Source organism: Hypanus sabinus, unplaced genomic scaffold (assembly GCF_030144855.1).
Source record: "Hypanus sabinus isolate sHypSab1 unplaced genomic scaffold, sHypSab1.hap1 scaffold_1233, whole genome shotgun sequence".
In the NCBI taxonomy this organism is placed as follows: domain Eukaryota; kingdom Metazoa; phylum Chordata; class Chondrichthyes; order Myliobatiformes; family Dasyatidae; genus Hypanus; species Hypanus sabinus.
The window spans coordinates 451-22,692 of NW_026779296.1; the positions used below are offsets into that span (position 1 = coordinate 451).

A 22,242-nucleotide genomic window follows, 5' to 3' on the forward strand; every position below is an offset into this window, starting at 1 on the left:
ATGGTTGAGGGGAGAACTGTCCCTGAACCTGGAGGTGTGAGTCCTGATGTTTCTGTACCTCCTTCCTGATGGTTGAGGGGTAATAACTGTCCCTGAACCTGGTAGTGTAGGTCTTGAGGCTCCTGTACCTCCTTCCTGATGGTTGAGGGGTGATAACTGTCCCTGAACCTGGTGGTGTGGGTCCTGAGGCTCCTGTACCTCCTTCCTGATGGTTGAGGGGAGAACTGTCCCTGAACCTGGAGGTGTGAGTCCTGATGTTTCTGTACCTCCTTCCTGATGGTTGAGGGGTAATAACTGTCCCTGAACCTGGTAGTGTAGGTCTTGAGGCTCCTGTACCTCCTTCCTGATGGGTGAGGGGTGATAACTGTACCTGAACCTGGTGGTGTGGGTCCTGAGGCTCCTGTACCTCCTTCCTGATGGTTGAGGGTGATAACTGTCCCTGAACCTGGTGGTGTGGGTCCTGAGGCTCCTGTACCTCCTTCCTGATGGTTGAGGGGTGATAACTGTCCCTGAACCTGGTGGTGTGGGTCCTGAGGCTCCTGTACCTCCTTCCTGATGGTTGAGGGGTGATAACTGTCCCTGAACCTGGAGGTGTGAGTCCTGATGTTTCTGTACCTCCTTCCTGATGGTTGAGGGGTAATAACTGTCCCTGAACCTGGTAGTGTAGGTCTTGAGGCTCCTGTACCTCCTTCCTGATGGGGTGAGGGGTGATAACTGTACCTGAACCTGGTGGTGTGGGTCCTGAGGCTCCTGTACCTCCTTCCTGATGTCAGCAGTGAGAAGAGAGCGTGTCCTGGGTGGTGGGGTCCCCTCTGCTTTCCTGCGACAGCGTTTCCTGTCGATTTTGTCGACGGTGGGGAGGGATTTACCCGTGACGGGCTGGGCCGTCCCAAACTGTTTTCATGTTGTCAGATTTTCCGTTCTGTCGGAGATGGTCCAAGTTTCAGAGGTCACCCCCAACCTCCAGAAGGCCGCGACCTGCCGCTCGATTCACCCTCCGTTTCGAGGGAGGGGTCTCCCCCTCGCTCCGTCTTCCCACTCTCCCTTTTCCTCCCCAGCAGAGGCCAGCCTGGAGGGGTCCCGAAGCGATGGCCCCCCCGGAGAGCCGGGAGCGGAGGTGGATCGGGGCCACCGGGCGGACGAGGCTTTGGCCCGCCTCCCCTCCGTCCAGCCGTCTCCCGGAGCCGAACTGGAACCACCGGCCCCGGGGCCGCCCGCCCGCGCCCGCGGCCCCAGGGGCCGGACACCGGCTGGGAGCCGCCGAGGAAGAAATCCCGGACGCTGTACACAGCAGGTAGATGACGGGTGGAGAGGGGATGGGGAGCGGCGAGGGAGGGGAGGAGGAGGACCAGCCTCTCATTCTCTTCCACCCTCCCTCCCTCGTCCCTCGCTTCCCCCCCCAGAGCAACTGCAGCGGCTGGAGACGGTCTTCCACGATGACCACTACCCGGACAGCGAGAAGCGGAGGGAGATTGCCCGGCAGGTGGGCGTCACGCCGCAGAAGATCATGGTGAGCGCTCCCCTCCGCCCCGTCCGTCAGAACAACCGTCGCTCGTCCCTCTGACCCCTCCCCTCCCCCCTGTCTCTCTCCCTCCTCCCTCACTCAAACTCGCACACCATCCCCCTCGCTCACTCCGACTCCTCTCCCCTCCCCTCGCTCACTCTCCCCTCACAGTCTCTCCCCTCCTCTCCCCTCGCTCAGTCTGACCCCTCTCCCCTCCCCTCTCTCAGTCTGACCCCTCTCCCCTCCCCTCTCTCAGTCTGACCCCTCTCCTCCCCTCGCTCAGTCTGACCCCTCTCCTCCCCTCTCTCAGTCTGACCCCTCTCCTCCCCTCTCTCAGTCTGACCCCTCTCCTCCCCTCTCTCAGTCTGACCCCTCTCCTCCCCTCTCTCAGTCTGACCCCTCTCCTCCCCTCGCTCAGTCTGACCCCTCTCCTCCCCTCTCAGTCTGACCCCTCTCCTCCCCTCTCAGTCTGACCCCTCTCCCCTCCCCTCGCTCAGTCTGACCCCTCTCCCCTCCCCTCTCAGTCTGACCCCTCTCCCCTCCCCTCTCAGTCTGACCCCTCTCCCCTCCCCTCGCTCAGTCTGACCCCTCTCCCCCCCAGTCTGACCCTCTCCCCCCCTCTCAGTCTGACCCTCTCCCCCCCCTCTCAGTCTGACCCCTCTCCTCCCCTCTCAGTCTGACCCCTCTCCTCCCCTCTCAGTCTGACCCCTCTCCTCCCCTCGCTCAGTCTGACCCCTCTCCTCCCCTCGCTCAGTCTGACCCCTCCCCTCCCCTCGCTCAGTCTGACCCCTCCCCTCCCCTCGCTCAGTCTGACCCCTCCCCTCCCCTCGCTCAGTCTGACCCCTCCCCTCCCCTCGCTCAGTCTGACCCCTCCCCTCCCCTCGCTCAGTCTGACCCCTCCCCTCCCCTCGCTCTCTGACCCCTCTCCCCTCCCCTCTCAGTCTGACCCCTCTCCTCCCCTCTCAGTCTGACCCCTCTCCTCCCCTCGCTCAGTCTGACCCCTCTCCTCCCCTCGCTCAGTCTGACCCCTCTCCCCTCGTCCTCTCTCAGTCTGACCCCTCTCCCCTCGCTCAGTCTGACCCCTCTCCCCTCGTCCTCACTCGCTCTAACCTCTGCTCCCTCTCAGGTCTGGTTCCAGAATCGCCGGGCAAAGTGGAGGAAGGCGGAGCGGAGCAACGAGAAGCCCTCCCGCTTCCTGTCGAGGGCAGGGCCGGGCTGCCAGGGGCTGGGGCTGGGGCCGGGCCCCTCCCTCGGGCCCTTCCCCCTCACCTTCACCCTCAGCACTGCCTACCAGAGGTAACTGCTCCCCATCCTCCCTGCCGTTCATCCCACCCTCGCTCCGGAACTACCTCTCCCCTTCCTACTCCCTCTCCCCCCTCTCTCTCCCTCACTCTCTCTCTCTCTCTCTCTCTCTTTCACAGCACCCAGCCAAACCCGTCTGTGGAGCCACAGCGATGGATCTCAGCTACAGGTGAGGAGGCCTCCCTCCTCAAACCCCCCCCAACACCACCCTTTGGCTCCCTCCCACCTCCAATCCCTGCCCTCCCTTTTCTCTCTGTGATTCCCTCCGCTCCCCCTACCTCTCCGAAAGAAATGGTCAGAGCCTCTGGTAAACTCTCTCTTCCTCTTTCTTTTCCCCTTCCTCTCCCTCTTTCCCCCTCTTCCCTCTCCCCCCTGCCCCTCGCCTTCCCTCCCCCTCCCCACCCCTCTCTCCCTCTCACTCCCCTCTGCCCTTCACCCTCTCTCTCCCCTCTCCCCCTCCCTCCCCTCTGCCCCATCCATCTCCCCCTCTCACCCCTCCCCTCCTATCCCTCTCTCTCTCTCCCCCCCTCCCCTCCTATCCCTCTCTCTCACCCCTCCCCTCCTATCCCCCTCTCTCCCCCTACCCCTCCTACCCCTCTCACTCACCCCTCCCCTCCTATCCCTCTCTCTCACCCCTCCCCTCCTATCCCCCTCTCTCCCCTACCCTCCTACCCCTCTCTCTCACCCCTCCCCTCCTATCCCCCTCTCTCACCCCTCCCCTCCTATCCCCCTCTCTCTCCCCCTCCCCTCCTATCCCTCTCTCTCTCTCTCCCCCTCCCCTCCTATCCCTCTCTCTCCCCCTCCCCTCCTATCCCTCTCTCTCCCCCTCCCCTCCTATCCCTCTCTCTCCCCCTCCCCTCCTATCCCTCTCTCTCCCCCTCCCCTCCTATCCCTCTCTCTCCCCCTCCCCTCCTATCCCTCTCTCTCCCCCTCCCCTCCTATCCCTCTCTCTCCCCCTCCCCTCCTATCCCCCTCTCTCTCTCCCCCCCTCCCCTCCTATCCCCCTCTCTCTCTCCCCCCCTCCCCTAACCCCGAACAGGACCGGAGCCCCCTCCCTGCTCCGAGGGGGCGCCCCACCCCGGGGGTCTCTTTGCCCCGCCCGAGCCCCCCCAGCTGGAGAGCCCGCCCCCGCTGCGCAGGGCGACCCTCCCCCCGGACGTGATGGGCACCGGCTCAGCCAATCACATCAGGCCGCTGGCCATGGACCCGCCCCCGCCGTCGCCGCCGACCAACCCGGAGGAGAGCTGCGTCGACCTGTACCCGCTGGGCGGGGAGTGTCTGGGGTGAGTGAGGGTGGGGTTCCCCTCAGCCCTCCTCCTACCTCTTCCCCTCACCCCTCCTCCTACCTCTTCCCCTCACCCCTCCTCCTACCTCTTCCCCTCACCCCTCCTCCTACCTCTTCCCCTCACCCCTCCTCCTACCTCTTCCCCTCACCCCTCCTCCTACCTCTTCCCCTCACCCCTCCTCCTACCTCTTCCCCTCACCCCTCCTCCTACCTCTTCCCCACACCCCTCCTCCTACCTCTTCCCCTCACCCCTCCTCCTACCTCTTTCCCTCACCCCTCTCCCCCTTACCCCTCCTCCTACCTCTTCCCCTCACCCCTCCTCCTACCTCTTCCCCTCACCCCTCCACCTACCTCTTCCCCTCACCCCTCCTCCTACCTCTTCCCCTCACCCCTCCTCCTACCTCTTCCCCTCACCCCACCTCCTACCTCTTCCCCTCACCCCTCCTCCTACCTCTTCCCTCACCCCTCCTCCTACCTCTTCCCCTCACCCCTCCTCCTACCTCTTCCCCTCACCCCTCCTCCTACCTCTTCCCCTCACCCCTCCTCCTACCTCTTCCCCTCACCCCTCCTCCTACCTCTTCCCCTCACCCTTCCTCCTACCTCTTCCCCTCACCCCTCCTCCTACCTCTTTCCCTCACCCCTCTCCCCCCTTACCCCTCCTCCTACCTCTTCCCCTTACCCCTCCTCCTACCTCTTCCCCTCACCCCTCCTCCTATCTCAACCCCACACCCCTCCTCCTACCTCTTCCCCTCACCCCCTCCTCCTACCTCTTCCCCTCACCCCTCCTCCTACCTCTTCCCCACACCCCTCCACCTACCTCTCCCCTCACCCCTCCACCTACCTCTTCCCCTCACCCCTCCTCCTACCTCTTCCCCTCACCCCACCTCCTACCTCTTCCCCTCACCCCTCCTCCTACCTCTTCCCCTCACCCCTCCTCCTACCTCTTCCCCTCACCCCTCCTCCTACCTCATCCCCTCACCCCTCCTCCAACCTCTTCCCCTCACCCCCTCCTCCTACCTCTTCCCCTCACCCCTCCTCCTACCACTTCCCCACACCCCTCCTCCTACCTCTCCCCTCACCCCTCCTCCTACCTCTTCCCCTCACCCCTCCTCCTACCTCTTCCCCTCACCCCACCTCCTACCTCTTCCCCTCACCCCACCTCCTACCTCTTCCCCTCACCCCTCCTCCTACCTCTTCCCCTCACCCCTCCTCCTACCTCTTCCCCTCACCCCTCCTCCTACCTCTTCCCCTCACCCCTCCACCTACCTCTTCCCCTCACCCCTCCTCCTACCTCTTCCCCTCACCCCTCCTCCTACCTCTTCCCCTCACCCCTCCTCCTACCTCTTCCCCTCACCCCTCCTCCTACCTCTTCCCCTCACCCCTCCTCCTACCTCTTCCCCTCACCCCTCCTCCTACCTCTTCCCCTCACCCCTCCTCCTACCTCTTCCCCTCACCCCTCCTCCTACCTCTTCCCCTCACCCCTCCTCCTACCTCTTCCCCTCACCCCTCCTCCTACCTCTTCCCCTCACCCCTCCTCCTACCTCTCCCCTCCTCCTACCTCTCCCCCTCACCCCTCCTCCTACCTCTTCCCCTCACCCCTCCTCCTACCTCTTCCCCTCACCCCTCCTCCTACCTCTTCCCCTCACCCCTCCTCCTACCTCTTCCCCTCACCCCTCCTCCTACCTCTTCCCCTCACCCCTCCTCCTACCTCTTCCCCTCACCCCTCCTCCTACCTCTTCCCCTCACCCCTCTCCCCCTTACCCCTCCTCCTACCTCTTCCCCTTACCCCTCCTCCTACCTCTTCCCCTCACCCCTCCTCCTATCTCAACCCCTCACCCCTCCTCCTACCTCTTCCCCTCACCCCTCCTCCTACCTCTCCCCCTCACCCCTCCTCCTACCTCTCCCCCTCACCCCTCCTCCTACCTCTTCCCCTCACCCCTCCTCCTACCTCTTTCCCTCACCCCTCTCCCCCTTACCCCTCCTCCTACCTCTTCCCCTCCTCCTACCTCTTCCCCTCACCCCTCCTCCTACCTCTTTCCCTCACGCCTCTCCCCCTTACCCCTCCTCCTACCTCTTTCCCTCACCCCTCTCCCCCTTACCCCTCCTACCTCTTCCCCTTACCCCTCCTCCTACCTCTTCCCTCACCCCTCCTCCTACCTCTTCCCCTCACCCCTCCTCCTACCTCTTCCCCTCACCCCTCCTCCTACCTCTTCCCCTCACCCCTCCTCCTACCTCTCCCCCTCACCCCTCCTCCTACCTCTCCCCCTCACCCCTCCTCCTACCTCTCCCCCTCACCCCTCCTCCTACCTCTCCCCCTCACCCCTCCTCCTACCTCTCCCCCTCACCCCTCCTCCTACCTCTCCCCCTCACCCCTCCTCCTACCTCTCCCCCTCACCCCTCCTCCTACCTCTCCCACTCACCCCTCCTCCTTCCTCTCCCCCTCACCCCCTCCTCCTCCCTCTCCCCCTCACCCCTCCTATCTCTTCCCCTCACCCCTCCTCCTACCTCTTCCCATCCCCTCATCCCCTCACCCCTCATCCTATCTCAACCCCTCATCCGTCCTCCTACCTCTTCCCCTCACTTCCCACCCCTCCTCCTACCTCATCCCCTCACTTCCCACCCCTCCTCCTACCTTTTCCCCTCACCTCCCACCCAACCTTCTACGCTCCAAAGAATAAAGACCTAACTTGTTCAAACTTTCCCTGTGACTCAGGTGCTGAAACCCAGGTAACATTCTAGTAAATCTCCTCTGTACTCTCTCTGTTTTGTTGATATCTTTCCTATAATTCATTGACCAGAACTGTACACAATACTCCAAATTCGGCCTCACCAACGCCTTGTACAATTTTAACGTTACATCCCAACTTCTGTACTCAATGCTCTGATTTATAAAGGCCAGAATACCAAAAGCTTTCTTCACCACCCTATCCACACGAGATTCCACCTTCAGGGAACTATGCACCATTATTCCCAGATCACTCTGTTCTACTGCGTTCCTCAATGCCCGACCATTTACCATGTATGTCCTGTTTGGATTATTCCCACCAAAATGTAGCACCTCACACTGATCAGCATTAAACTCCATCTGCCATCGTTCAGCCCACTCTTCGAACTGGCCTAAATCTCTCTGCAAGCTTGTCTGTCCGTGGCCTCCTCTACCGTCAAGATGAGGCCACGCGCAGGTCGATGGAGCAATACCTTATCTCCCACCTAGGCAACCTCCTACCTGCCAGCATGAACATCCAACTCACTGACCTCCGTTGATACCCCTGCCCCCCCCCTTACCCCCATCCCTATCTATTATTTCAGTCTGGTTCTCTTTCTCTCTCCCCCCCCACTATAATCTCCCTACCTTTCTTTTGCTTTTATTTCCCATAATTGCCCACCTTCCCCCCCCCCCCACCAGCCCAATTCCCTCCAGCCTATCAATTCACAGCTCTCTACTTCATCCCTCCCTCCCCCCACTTCTTATCCCCCCTCGACCTTCCCACGTTACTCCACTCCTGATGAAGGGTTTCGGCCCGAAACGTCGTCACTCCCCTCCTCCCGCAGACGCCGTCTGGCCTGCCGAGTTCTGCCAGCATTTCGTGTTTCTTTTTTAAAAATTTATTTCCAGCGTCTGCAGATTCACTCGTGTTGTCTGATAGAAACATATCAAATTGTGACAGGGACGGATAAGATGGAGGCAGGAAAGTGGTTTCCACCGGTGGGTGAGACGAGAGCGAGGGGAGACAGCCGGAAGATTCGCGGGGTGGGGAGGGGAAGATTTAGGACGGAAGAGGAACTGCTTTTCCCCAGAGACCGGTGAATCTGTGGAATTCCCTGCCCCGTGAAGCAGAGGGGGCTGCCTCAGTGAATATATTTAAGACACAGTTAGATAGGGTTAGAAGGCGGACGGTGTATTTGTATGAATTGGGAGGAAATGTTATAGACAATAGACAATAGGTGCAGAAGTAGACCATTCGGCCCCTCGAGCCTGCACCGCCATTCTGAGATCATGACTGATCATCTACTATCAATACCCGGTTCCTGCCTTGTCCCCATTTCCCTTGATTCCCCTATCCATAAGACACCTATCTAGCTCCTTCTTGAAAGCATCCAGAGAATTGGCCTCCACTGCCTTCCGAGGCAGTGCATTCCAGACCCCCACAACTCTCTGGGAGAAGAAGTTTCTCCTTAACTCTGTCCTAAATGACCTACCCCTTATTCTCAAACCATGCCCTCTGGTACTGGACTCTCCCAGCATCTGGGACATATTTCCTGCCTCTATCTTGCCCAATCCCTTAATAATCTTATATGTTGCAATCAGATCCCCTCTCAATCTCCTTAATTCCTGCGTGTACAAGCCCAGTCTCTCTGACCTAAATGGTAATGGTAAGACTCTTGTCAGTGTGGAGGATCAGAGGGATCCTGGGGTCCGAGTCCATAGGACGCTCAAATCAGCTGCGCAGGTTGACTCTGTGGTTAAGAAGGCGGACGGTGTGTTGGTCTTCATCGATCGTGGGATTGAGTTCAGGAGCCGAGAGGTAATGTTACAGCTCTGTAGGACCCTGGTCAGACCCCACTTGGAGTACTGTGCTCAGTTCTGGTCACCTCACTACAGGAAGGACGTGGAAACCATAGAAAGGGTGCGGAGGAGATTTACAAGGATGTTGCCTGGATTGAGTTTAGGAGCCGAGGGGTAATGTTACAGCTCTATAGGACCCTGGTCAGACCCCACTTGGAGTACTCTGCTCAGTTCTGGTCGCCTCACTACAGGAAGGACGTGGAAACCATAGAAAGGGTGCGGAGGAGATTTACAAGGCTGTTGCCTGGATTGGGGAGCGTGCCCTGTGAGAATAGGTTGAGTGAACTCGGCCTTTTCTCCTCGGAGCGACGGAGGGTGAGAGGTGACCCGATAGAGGGGTACGAGATGATGAGAGGCATTGATCTTATATGTTTCAATCAGATCCCCTCACAATCTCCTTAATTCCAGCATGTACAAGCCCAGTCTCTCTGACCTAAATGGTAATAGTAAGACTTGTCAGTGTGGAGGATCAGAGGGATCCTGGGGTCCGAGTCCATAGGACGCTCAAAGCAGCTGCGCTGGTTGACTCTGTGGTTAAGAAGGCGGACGGTGGATATTCCTTAGACAGAGACCATAGAACACTACAGAACAGAAACAGACCCTTTGGCCCATCTAGTCCATGCCGACCATTAATCTGCCCCGTCCCATCCACCTGCTCTCCTGACTCGAGGGAGGGTAGGGTTAGGGTTTGGGGGCAGTGCAGGAGAGATTCACCAGGGTGATTCCAGGGATGAGGGGGTTAGACTGTGAGGAGAGACAGAGTCACCCGGGACTGTACTCTCTGGAATGCAGAAGGAGGAGAGGGGATCTTACAGAAACATACAAAGTTAGATAGAGGCAGGAAAGTGGTTTCCACCGGTGGGTGAGAGGAGAGCGAGGGGAGACAGCCGGAAGATTCGGGGGTGGGGGGGGGAAGATTGAGGACGGAGACGAAGAGGAACTGCTTTTCCCCAGAGAGCGGTGAATCTGTGGAATTCCCTGCCCCGTGAAGGAGAGGGGGCTGCCTCAGTGAATATATTTTGGACTAGGTCGGGTAGATGTTGACAGAGTCGGGGGGATTGAGGGTCGTGGGGGAAAGGGGAGGCGGGTGCAGCTGAGTTTACGGTCAGACCAGCCATGAACTCACTGAACGGCGGGGCAGGCTCGACGGGTTTAATGGGCGACCCCTGCTCCTATTTTTTTGAAGTTTCTCCCGTTGCACACCCCTCCGACTGAGAGGTGCCGCGGTAGCTCTCTGGTACTGTCGACCCAGGTTCAATTCCCACCGCAGCCCACCAGGAGCGCGAAAGTTCTCTCTCTCTCTCCCCCCCCCCCCCCCCCGGGGCCCCCGGTTATTCCCCCCCCTCCCCAACAATCGGTCGCTTTTAAATTTTTAAGCTGGGTGGCAGTGTGAAATGTCAGGAGGATGTTATGAGAATGCAGGGTGACTTGGACAGGTTGGGTGAGAGGGCAAGTGTATGGCAGATGCAGTTTAATGTGGATAAAAGTGAGGTTATCCACTTTGGTGGCAGGAACAGGAAGGCAGATTACTATCTAAATGGAGTCAAGTTAGGAAAAGGGGAAGTACAACGAGATCTAGGTGTTCTTGTACATCAGTCAATGAAAGCAAGCATGCAGGTACAGCAGGCCGCGAAGAAAGCAAATGGCATGCTGGCCTTTATAACAAGAGGAATTGAGTATAGGAGTAAAGAGGTCCTTCTGCAGCTGTACAGGGCCCTGGTGAGACCCCACCTGGAGTATTGTGTGCAGTTCTGGTCTCCAAATTTGAGGAAGGACATTCTTGCTAATGAGGGAGTGCAGCGTAGGTTCACGAGGTTAATTCCCGGAATGGCGGGACTGTCATATGTTGAATGATGGGAGCGACTGGGCTTGTACACACTGGAATTTAGAAGGATGAGAGGGGATCTGATTGAAACACATAAGATTACTAAGGGATTGGACACGCTGGAGGCAGGAAGCATGTTCCCGCTGATGGGTGAGTCCCGAACCAGAGGCCACAGTTTAAGAATAAGGGGTCGGCCATTTGGAATGTAGATGCGGAGAAACCTTTTCACCCAGAGAGTGGTGGATCTGTGGAATGCTCTGCCCCAGAAGGCAGTGGAGGCCAAGTCTCTGGATGCATTCAGGAGAGAGTTAGATAGAGCTCTTATAGATAGCGGGGTCGAGGGATATGGGGAGAGGGCAGGAACGGGGTACTGATTGTGGATGATCAGCCAGGATCACAGTGAATGGCGGGGCTGGCTCGAAGGGCCGAATGTCCGACTCCTGCACCTACTGTCTGTCGTCTATTGGTCGATCATCCAAGAAGGCAGACCAGGGGCTCTATCTCGTCAGGGCTTTGAGGAGATCTGGCCCTACCGACTTCCCCCGGATGCACGGGGACTGGTCCCGCCTCTGTCTGGGATGGGGGTTTCTCCCCCCTTCCCCAGCCCTATCACTCCGGTTCCCATCCGCCCCACTCCCCGCCAGATGAGTTCCACGCCTCCCTAACAGCTCCGTTAAATGTGCCCGTTGGGATATCGGACCCCTCTGGGCTCGGGTGTAACCCGTCCCTTTCTGGACGGGTCGTACCTGCCCCAGAAGAGGCCCCAGTGGTCCAGGAGCCCGAAGCCCCTGCCCCAGTCCCCCAGCCACACGTTAATACGGCGGATCGTGCTATTCCCTGCCCTTGCTAGCGCGTGCCACAGGCAGCAATCCAGGGATCACTACCCTGGAGGTCCTGCCTTTCAGCTTCCTACCCACCCCCCTCAATTCTCTCCTCGGGACCTCCTCCCCCATTTCTACCTACAACGCTGGTACTGAGACTCCTGGCCGGCCACCCTCTCCCTTCGGATCCGAGACGTCCCGTCCCCGGGAGGCAGCGCACCATGCGGGTGTCTCTGTCGGGCTGGCAGAACCTCCTCACTGCCGCGTTCCTCATCTTAGTAATCTTATGTGTTTCAATCAGATCCCCTCTCATCCTTCTAAATTCCAGTGTGTACAAGCCCAGTCGCTCCAATCTTTCAACATATGACAGTCCCGCCATCCCGGGAATTAACCTCGTGAACCTACGCTGCACTCCCTCAATAGCAGGAATGTCCCTCCTCAAATTTGGAGACCAGAACTGCACACAATACTCCAGGTGGGGTCTCACCGGGGCCCTGTACAGCTGCAGAAGGACTTCTTTACTCCTACACTCAATTCCTCTTGTTATAAAGGCCAGCATGCCATTAGCTTTCTTCACTGCCTGCTGTACCTGCATGCTTGCTTTCATTGACTGACGTACAAGAACACCTAGATCTCGTTATACTTCCCCTTTTCCTAACTTGACTCCATTTAGATAGTAATCTGCCTTCCTGTTCCTGCCACCAAAGTGGATAACCCCACATTTATCCACATTAAACTGCATCTGCCATGCATTTGCCCACTCACCCAACCTGTCCAAGTCACCCTGCATTCTCCTGTACCCTCATCGTGTGACACTCGCCTGCATTTGGTCCCGGAGTTACTAACTCGACCCCCTCTGTTCCAGGGACTACAGCGGGCAGCTGGCTGAGGACCCCCTCGGGGGGCAGCCGCACTTCGGCAGGACTGGGGTGACCCAGGCAGGGGCCACACTGCCCCAGGGCATGGTGGCGGGCCCCTGGGGGTTCGAGAGCAGCCCCCCCTTCCTGACTCTCAGCTCCGGGGTCACCAGCAGCGGCTACAACCCCTTTAACACAGTCCACGCCGGCTACGGCAATGCAGGAGTATCGGGTAGGCAGGGTAAGGTTCACTCTGTGTCCGACCACTGGAGAGTGTGATGGGACGGTGTGGAGGGAGATTCACTCTGTGTCTGACCCCGGGAGTGTGTGATGGGACGGTGTGGAGGGAGATTCACTCTGTGTCTGACCCCGGGAGTGTGTGATGGGACGGTGAGGAGGGAGATTCACTCTGTGTCTGACCCCGGGAGTGTGTGATGGGACGGTGTGGAGGGAGATTCACTCTGTGTCCGACCACTGGAGTGTCTGATGGGACGGTGTGGAGGGAGATTCACTCTGTGTCTGACCCCGGGAGTGTGTGATGGGACGGTGTGGAGGGAGATTCACTCTGTGCCTGACCCCGGGAGTGTGTGATGGGACGGTGTGGAGGGAGATTCACTCTGTGTCTGACCCCGGGAGTGTGTGATGGGACGGTGAGGAGGGAGATTCACTCTGTGTCTGACCCCGAGAGTGTGTGATGGGACGGTGTGGAGGGAGATTCACTCTGTGTCTGACCCCGGGAGTGGGTGATGGGACGGTGTGGAGGGAGATTCACTCTGTGTCTGACCCCGGGAGTATGTGATGGGACGGTGTGGAGGGAGATTCACTCTGTGTCTGACCCCGGGAGTGTGTGATGGGACGGTGTGGAGGGAGATTCACTCTGTGTCTGACCCCGGGAGTGTGTGATGGGACAGTGTGGAGGGAGATTCACTCTGTGTCTGACCCCGGGAGTGTCTGATGGGACGGTGTGGAGGGAGATTCACTCTGGGTCTGACCCCGGGAGTGTGTGATGGGACGGTGTGGAGGGAGATTCACTCTGTGTCTGACCACGGGAGTGTGTAATGGAACGGTGTGGAGGGAGATTCACTCTGTGTCCGACCCCGGGTCGGTGTGTGATGGGACGGTGTGGAGGGAGATTCACTCTGTGTCTGACCCCGGGTCGGTGTGTGATGGGACGGTGTGGAGAGAGTTTCACTCTGTGTCTGACCCCGGGAGTGTGTGATGGGACGGTGTGGAGGGAGATTCACTCTGTGTCTGACCCCGGGAGTGTGTGATGGGACGGTGTGGAGGGAGATTCACTCTGTGTCCGACCCCGGGAGTGTGTGATGGGACGGTGTGGAGGGAGATTCACTCTGTGTCTGACCCCGGGTCGGTGTGTGATGGGACGGTGTGGAGGGAGCTTCACTCTGTGTCTGACCCCGGGAGTGTGTGATGGGACGATGTGGAGGGAGATTCACTCTGTGTCCGACCCCGGGAATGTGTGATGGGACGGTGTGGAGGGAGATTCACTCTGTGTCTGACCCCGGGAGTGTGTGATGGGACGGTGTGTAGGGAGATTCACTCTGTGTCTGACCCCGGGAGTGTGTGATGGGACGGTGTGCAGGGAGATTCACTCTGTGTCTGACCCCGGGAGTGTGTGATGGGACGGTGCGGAGGGAGATTCACTCTGTGTCCGACCCCGGGTCGGTGTGTGATGGGACGGTGTGGAGGGAGCTTCACTCTGTGTCTGACCCCGGGAGTGTGTGATGGGACGGTGTGCCAGGAAGGGTCACTCTGTGTCCGACCCCGGGGGTGTGTGATGGGACGGTGTGGAGAGAGATCCACCCTGTGTCTGACCCCGGGAGTGTGTGATGGGACTGTGTGGAGGGAGATTCACTCTGTGTCTGACCCCGGGAGTGTGTGATGGGACGGTGTGGAGGGAGATTCACTCTGTGTCTGACCCCGGGAGTGTGTGATGGGAAGGTGTGGAGGGAGATTCACTCTGTGTCTGACCCCGGGAGTGTGTGATGGGAAGGTGTGGAGAGAGATTCACTCTGTGTCTGACCCCGGGAGTGTGTGATGGGACGGTGTGGAGGGAGATTCACTCTGTGTCTGACCCCGGGAGTGTGTGATGGGACGGTGTGGAGGGAGATTCACTCTGTGTCTGACCCCGGGAGTGTGTGATGGGACGGTGTGGAGGGAGATTCACTGTGTCTGACCCCGGGAGTGTGTGATGGGACGGTGTGGAGGGAGCTTCACTCTGTGTCTGACCCCGGGAGTGTGTGATGGGACGGTGCGGAGGGAGATTCACTCTGTGTCTGACCCCGGGAGTGTGTGATGGGACGGTGGGGAGGGAGATTCACTCTGTGTCTGACCCCGGGATTGTGTGATGGGACGGTGTGGAGGGAGATTCACTCTGTGTCTGACACTGGGAGTGTGTGATGGGACGGTGTGGAGGGAGATTCACTCTGTGTCTGACTCCGGGAGTGTGTGATGGGACGGTGTGGAGGGAGATTCACTCTGTGTCTGACCCCGGGAGTGTGTGATGGGACGGTGTGGAGGGAGATTCACTCTGTGTCTGACCCCGGGACTGTGTGATGGGACGGTGTGGAGGGAGCTTCACTCTGTGTCTGACCCCGGGAGCGTGTGATGGGACGGTGTGGAGGGAGATTCACTCTGTGTCTGACCCCGGGAGTGTGTGATGGGACGGTGTGGAGGGAGATTCACTCTGTGTCCGACCCCGGGAGTGTGTGATGGGACGGTGTGGAGGGAGCTTCACTCTGTGTCTGACCCCGGGAGTGTGTGATGGGACGGTGTGGAGTGAGATTCACTCTGTGTCTGACCCCGGGAGTGTGTGATGGGTCGGTGTGGAGTGAGATTCACTCTGTGTCTGACCCCGGGCGTGTGTGATGGGACGGTGTGGAGGGAGATTCACCCTCTGTCTGACCCCGGGAGTGTGTGATGGGACGGTGTGGAGGGAGATTCACTCTGTGTCTGACCCCGGGAGTGTGTGATGGGACGGTGTGGAGAGAGACCCACCCTGTGTCTGACCCCGGGAGTGTGTGATTAGACTGTGTGGAGGGAGATTCACTCTGTGTCTGACCCCGGGAGTGTGTGATGGGACGGTGTGGAGGGAGATTCACTCTGTGTCTGACCCCGGGAGTGTGTGATGGGACGGTGTGGAGGGAGATGCACTCTGTGTCTGACCCCGGGAGTGTGTGATGGGACGGTGTGGAGGGAGATTCACTCTGTGTCTGACCCCGGGAGTGTGTGATGGGACGGTGTGGAGGGAGATTCACTCTGTGTCTGACCCCGGGAGTGTGTGATGGGACGGTGTGGAGGGAGATTCACTCTGTGTCTGGCCCCGGGGGTGTGTGATGGGACGGTGTGGAGGGAGATTCACTCAGTGTCTGACCCCGGGAGTGTGTGATGGGACGGTGTGGAGGGAGATTCACTCTGTGTCTGACCCCGTGAGTGTGTGATAGGACGGTGTGGAGGGAGATTCACTCTGTGTCTGACCCCGGGTCAGTGTGTGATGGGACGGTGTGGAGGGAGATTCACTCTGTGTCTGACCCCGGGAGTGTGTGATGGGACGGTGCGGAGGGAGATTCACTCTGTGTCTGACCCCGGGAGTGTGTGATGGGACTGTGTGGAGGGAGATTCACTCTGTGTCTGACCCCGGGGGTGTGTGAGGGGACGGTGTGGAGGGAGATTCACTCTGTGTCTGACCCCGGGAGTGTGTGATGGGACGGTGCGGAGGGAGATTCACTCTGTGTCTGACCCCGGGAGTGTGTGATGGGACTGTGTGGAGGGAGATTCACTCTGTGTCTGACCCCGGGGGTGTGTGAGGGGACGGTGTGGAGGGAGATTCACTCTGTGTCTGACCCCGGGAGTTTGTGATGGGACGGTGTGGAGGGAGATTCACTCTGTGTCTGACCCCGGGAGTGTGTGATGGGACGGTGTGGAGGGAGATTCACTCTGTGTCTGACCCCGGGAGTTTGTGATGGGACGGTGTGGAGGGAGATTCACTCTGTGTCTGACCCCGGGAGTGTGTGATGGGACGGTGTGGAGGGAGATTCACTCTGTGTCTGACCCCGGGAGGGGGTGATGGGACGGTGGGGGGGGAGATTCACTCTGTGACTGACCCCGGGAGTGTGTGCTAGGACGGTGTGGAGGGAGATTCACTCTGTGTCTGACCCCGGGAGTGTGTGATGGGACGGTGTGGAGGGAGATTCACTCTGTGTCTGACCCCGGGAGTGTGTGATGGGACGTTGTGTGGAGGGAGATTCACTCTGTGTCTGACCCCGGGAGTGTGTGATGGGACGGTGTGAAGGGAGATTCACTCTGTGTCTGACCCCGGGAGAGTGTGATGGGACGTTGTGGAGGGAGATTCACTCTGTGTCTGACCCCGGGAGTGTGTGATGTGACGGTGTGGAGTGAGATTCACTCTGTGTCTGACCCCGGGAGTGTGTGATGGGACGGTGTGGAGGGAGATTCACTCTGTGTCTGACCCCGGGAGTGTGTGATGGGACGGTGCGGAGGGAGATTCACTCTGTCTGACCCCGGGAGTGTGTGATGGGACGGTGTGGAGGGAGATTCACTCTGTGTCTGACCCCGGGAGTGTGTGATGGGACGGTGTGGAGGGAGATTCACTCTGTGTCTGACCCCGGGAGTGTGTGATGGGACGGTGTGGAGGGAGATTCACTCTGTGTCTGACCCCGGGAGTGTGTGATGGGACGGTGAGGAGGGAGATTCACTCTGTGTCTGACCCCGGGAGTGTGTGATGGGACGGTGAGGAGGGAGATTCACTCTGTGTCTGACCCCGGGAGTGTGTGATGGGACGGTGTGGAGGGAGATTCACTCTGTGTTTGACCCCGGGAGTGTGTGATGGGACGGTGTGGAGGGAGATTCACTCTGTGTCTGACCCCGGGATTGTGTGATGGGACGGTGCGGAGGGAGATTCACTCTGTGTCTGACCCCGGGAGTGTGTGATGGGACGGTGTGGAGGGAGATTCCCACTGTGTCTGACCCCGGGAGTGTGTGATGGGACGGTGTGGAGGGAGATTCACTCTGTGTCTGACCCCGGGAGTGTGTGATGGGACGGTGTGGAGGGAGATTCACTCTGTGTCTGACCCCGGGAGTCTGTGATGGGACGGTGTGGAGGGAGATTCACTCTGTGTCTGACCCCGGGAGTGTGTGATGGGACGGTGTGGAGGGAGATTCACTCTGTGTCTGACCCCGGGTGTGTGTGATGGGACGTTGTGTATATGTAGAATATCCTGATTGATTTCTCCTCGTCTGTCCAGGGATTTTGCCAAACTTTAACCCGTCTGCATGGCCAGACGTTTACGCGCCGCTGGGACACTGTTCTACGTTCTACCCGGGGAAACCGGTTAGCTGTGACTTCCCGCTCTTTCCTCCGCACCTGGGTGCCTGCTCAGCGCAGAGGCTCCCCGCCCCCTCCTGCCCCTTCACCGCCTGGCCGCCCACCTCGCAGGCCGGCACCCAGGAGCACCTTCCAGGGCAGGGGGCAACGCCCAGCGTCAAGGAGGAGGAGGCAGACCAGGAGGAGGAAGGGGGAGCAGGTACGAGAACCAATTCCCAATTCTGAGACCACCTTCCGCCTGGTTGGAATATCGAATCACGTCAATAATGTAATGATAAATCCTCCTACCTTTTCCCCTCACTTCCCACCCCTCCTCCTACCTCATCCCCTCACCTCCCACCCCTCCTCCTACCTCATCCCCTCACCTCCCACCCCTCCTCCTACCTCATCCCCTCACTTCCCACCCCTCCTCCTACCTTTTCCCATTATGTGGTAATGGGGAGGGAGGGATGAATGGACTAATTCACGAAGGCCAGTGCACCGAACACATCTCCCTGCGACGCCCCTCTCAACGAGTTATCGCTCCACATTCTGCGTTCTGCCACTGTGTCAGGCCTGCTCTGGCTGGTCCCGACAGAGTACGACGCTTCGCCCTTGTCCGCGTTAGATTCCGTCTGGTCCAGGTCTTCGATCGTCCCCCTCGCCGTCCGCTGCACGCCCCCCCCCCCCCCGATCTCGGTCCCCTCCGCAAATCTGCCCGTCCGGTTGGCCACGTTATCGTCCACGCCGACGACCAAACAACAGCGGACTTCCCCACTGCTGATGTCGGGCTCTCCAGCCTACCATTTCCCGGTTTGTTCTCGGAGCCCCTCTCCGAGAACGCTGGTTGTCCCCCCCCGGTCCCTCACTGTAGTGGGTAGTGTTCACGGGTCCTACGTCCACTCAGAGGGGAAGAAGCTGTTCCTGAATCGTCGAGTGTGTGTCTTCAGGCTCCTGTACCTCCTCCCTGATGGCAGAGGGGAAGAAGCTGTTCCTGAATCGCTGAGTGTGTGTCTTCAGGCTCCTGTACCTCCACCCTGATGGCAGAGGGGAAGAAGCTGTTCTTGAATCGCTGAGTGTGTGTCTTCAGGCTCCTGTACCTCCTCCCTGATGGCAGAGGGGAAGAAGCTGTTCCTGAATCGTCGAGTGTGTGTCTTCAGGCTCCTGTACCTCCTCCCTGATGGCAGAGGGGAAGAAGCTGTTCCTGAATCGTTGAGTGTGTGTCTTCAGGCTCCTGTACCCCCTCCCTGATGGCAGAGGGGAAGAAGCTGTTCCTGAATCGCTGAGTGTGTGCCTTCAGGCTCCTGTACCTCCTCCCTGATGGCAGAGGGGGAGAAGCTGTTCCTGAATCGCTGAGTGTGTGTCTTCAGGCTCCTGTACCCCCTCCCTGATGGCAGAGGGGGAGAAGCTGTTCCTGAATCGCTGAGTGTGTGTCTTCAGGCTCCTGTACCTCCTCCCTGATGGCAGAGGGGAAGAAGCTGTTCCTGAATCGCTGAGTGTGTGTCTTCAGGCTCCTGTACCCCCTCCCTGATGGCAGAGGGGGAGAAGCTGTTCCTGAATCGCTGAGTGTGTGTCTTCAGGCTCCTGTACCTCCTCCCTGATGGCAGAGGGGAAGAAGCTGTTCCTGAATCGCTGAGTGTGTGCCTTCAGGCTCCTGTACCTCCTCCCTGATGGCAGAGGGGGAGAAGCTGTTCCTGAATCGCTGAGTGTGTGTCTTCAGGCTCCTGTACCTCCTCCCTGATGGCGGAGGGGAAGAAGCTGTTCCTGAATCGCTGAGTGTGTGTCTTCAGGCTCCTGTACCCCCTCTCTGATGGCAGAGGGGAAGAAGCTGTTCCTGAATCGTTGAGTGTGTGTCTTCAGGCTCCTGTACCCCCTCTCTGATGGCAGAGGGGAAGAAGCTGTTCCTGAATCGCTGAGTGTGTGCCTTCAGGCTCCTGTACCTCCTCCCTGATGGCAGAGGGGGAGAAGCTGTTCCTGAATCGCTGAGTGTGTGTCTTCAGGCTCCTGTACCTCCTCCCTGATGGCAGAGGGGAAGAAGCTGTTCCTGAATCGCTGAGTGTGTGCCTTCAGGCTCCTGTACCCCCTCCCTGATGGCAGAGGGGAAGAAGCTGTTCCTGAATCGCTGAGTGTGTGTCTTCAGGCTCCTGTACCTCCTCCCTGATGGCAGAGGAGAAGAAGCTGTTCCTGAATCACTGAGTGTGTGTCTTCAGGCTCCTGTACCTCCTCCCTGATGGCAGAGGGGGAGAAGCTGTTCCTGAATCGCTGAGTGTGTGTCTTCAGGCTCCTGTACCTCCTCCCTGATGGCAGAGGGGGAGAAGCTGTTCCTGAATCGTTGAGTGTGTGTCTTCAGGCTCCTGTACCTCCTCCCTGATGGCAGAGGGGAAGAAGCTGTTCCTGAATCGCTGAGTGTGTGTCTTCAGGCTCCTGTACCTCCTCCCTGATGGCAGAGGGGAAGAAGCTGTTCCTGAATCGCTGAGTGTGTGTCTTCAGGCTCCTGTACCCCCTCCCTGATGGCAGAGGGGAAGAAGCTGTTCTTGAATTACTGAGTGTGAGCCTTCAGGCTCCTGTACCCCCTCCCTGACGGTGACAGTGAGAAAAGGGCACGCCCTGGGTGCCGGAGGCTCCTCGGTAATGGACGCTGCCTTTCCGAGACTCCGCTCCCCGAAGATGTCCTGGATACTCTGTAGGCCGGTGCCCAAGATGGAGCCGACTAGATTGACAACCCTCTGCGGCTTCAATCGGTCCTGTGCATTGAGTGTAAGAGTTGGACTGTGATGGTGAGGTTGTACAAGGCATTGGTGAGGCCGAATTTGGAGTATTGTGGGCAGTTTTCGTCACCGGATTACAGGAAGGATATTAATAAGGTTGAAAGAGTGCAGAGTATTGAGTATAGGAGTTGGAATTTGGAGTATTGTGGGCAGTTTTCGTCACCGGATTACAGGATGGATATTAATAAGGTTGAAAGAGTGCAGAGTATTGAGTATAGGAGTTGGAATTTGGAGTATTGTGTGCAGTTTTGGTCACCGGATTACAGGAAGGATATTAATAAGGTTGAAAGAGTGCAGAGTATTGAGTATAAGAGTTGGAATTTGGAGTATTGTGTGCAGTTTTGGTCACCGGATTACAGGAAGGATATTAATAAGGTTGAAAGAGTGCAGAGTATTGAGTATAAGAGTTGGAATTTGGAGTATTGTGTGCAGTTTTGGTCACCGGATTACAGGAAGGATATTAATAAGGTTGAAAGAGTGCAGAGACGGTTTACCAGGATGTGGCCAGGACGTGAGAAACTGAGTAACAGAGAAAGGTTGAATAGGTTAGGACTTTATTCCCTGGAGCGTAGGAGAATGAGGGGAGATCTGATAGAGGGGTATAAAATTACGACGGGTATAGAGAGAGTGAATGCGAACAGGCTTTTTCCACCGATGCCGGGGGAGAAAAAAACCAGAGGACATGGGTTAAGGGTGAAGGGGGAAAAGTTTAAAGGGAACATTGGGTGGGGGGGGGGCTTCTTCACACAGAGAGTGGTGGGAGTGTGGAATGAGCTGCCAGATGAAGTGGTGAATGCGGACTCACTTTTAACATTTGAGAAAAACTCGGACGGGTAGATGGACGAGAGGGGTATGGAGGGATGTGGGCCAGGTGCGGGTCAGTGGGACTCGGCAGAGAAACGTTCCGGCACAGCCGAGAGGGGCCGAAAGGCCTGCTTCTGCGCTGGGACGTTCTCTGGTCCTGCACGCCCTCTCCTCACCACCTGAGACTCTGCCAACGATGTTCGCCACGTCAGCAGATTGGTCACTGCCGAGCCGCACGGCCGCGGGTACAGGGAGTAACACGCGGGTACGACGTCCGGGACGCCGTGAGGGGGGGGGGGGGGGCGGGCACGGCGGCTGGGCCCTCTCGGACGGTCCTGTCTCCGCTGGTCACGGGCTGTTCCCTTCCCTCTCCCCCAGGTTTCCTGCTGGACGTCTCCCACTGAAGACCGGCAGACGGGGCGCATGGAATCCCGACAGCCCCGCCCGGGGGCCTCGCTTCAACTCGACCCTCCCCACCTTCCCCCCGCCCCCCACCCCCCCCTCGCGGGTGCTCGGAGCAGGCCCCAGCACCCAACCACATTCCCCCCGCTCCCGCCCGGCCACCGGGAACGATTCAGGGGCGGTCTCCCTGACCGTCTGGGTGACTCCCGGGATTTCTGGGTAAGGGGGGGGGGGGGAACGACGCGGGGCGGAGTGTTGAGGAGGGGGGGGTTTGTGCCTTCCGGGGGTGAGGTACACAGTTGTAGTTTCTGAGGGGTTATTTTTTCCCTCTCTCTTCCCCCCCCCCCCCAGCAACCCCCTCCTGCCCTCGTATTACTCCCCAATGTCCCGAAAGTCAACGTGTAGGAGCAGTTCAGAGTTGTGGGGGCGGGGGGTGGTGTGGGAGAGGCGAGGGTAGGCGGGTGGGACTGTTTTCAGTGGGTGCACGTTGGGAGCTGGGGGCCGCGGATATTTGCCCCACCCCGGGTTTGGCGGAGAGGAAGGTGGACCCCCCCCCTTTTCTCCTACCTATCCCACTTGCCCCCCCTCCGACCCCTCTCCACATTCCCCAACGCCTCGCTTCTCTCGCTAGTCTCAACTCCCCAGTCAACCCTTCTCCCCCCCGCCCCTCACACAGACCCCCTACTCCTCTTCCCCCTCCCCCTCCCCTTCTCCCCTTCCCCTCCCCTTTTCCCCTTCCCCTCCCCTTTTCCCCTTCCCCTCCCCT

General features: G+C 58.9%; 1 protein-coding gene across 1 annotated transcript; it reads left to right on the plus strand.

The window, feature by feature from the left end:
- Window positions 1–1,058: 1,058 nt before the first annotated feature.
- LOC132386628 (cone-rod homeobox protein-like) lies at window positions 1,059–21,625 on the plus strand (the record flags this gene model as incomplete). Its single annotated transcript, XM_059958922.1, has 8 exons — window positions 1,059–1,294; window positions 1,404–1,510; window positions 2,631–2,800; window positions 2,926–2,975; window positions 3,846–4,089; window positions 12,170–12,402; window positions 17,444–17,722; window positions 21,453–21,625. Coding segments are annotated over 8 exons (1,345 nt in total), but the record flags the coding sequence as incomplete, so codon positions are not given.
- Between the last annotated feature and the right edge of the window lie 617 nt (window positions 21,626–22,242).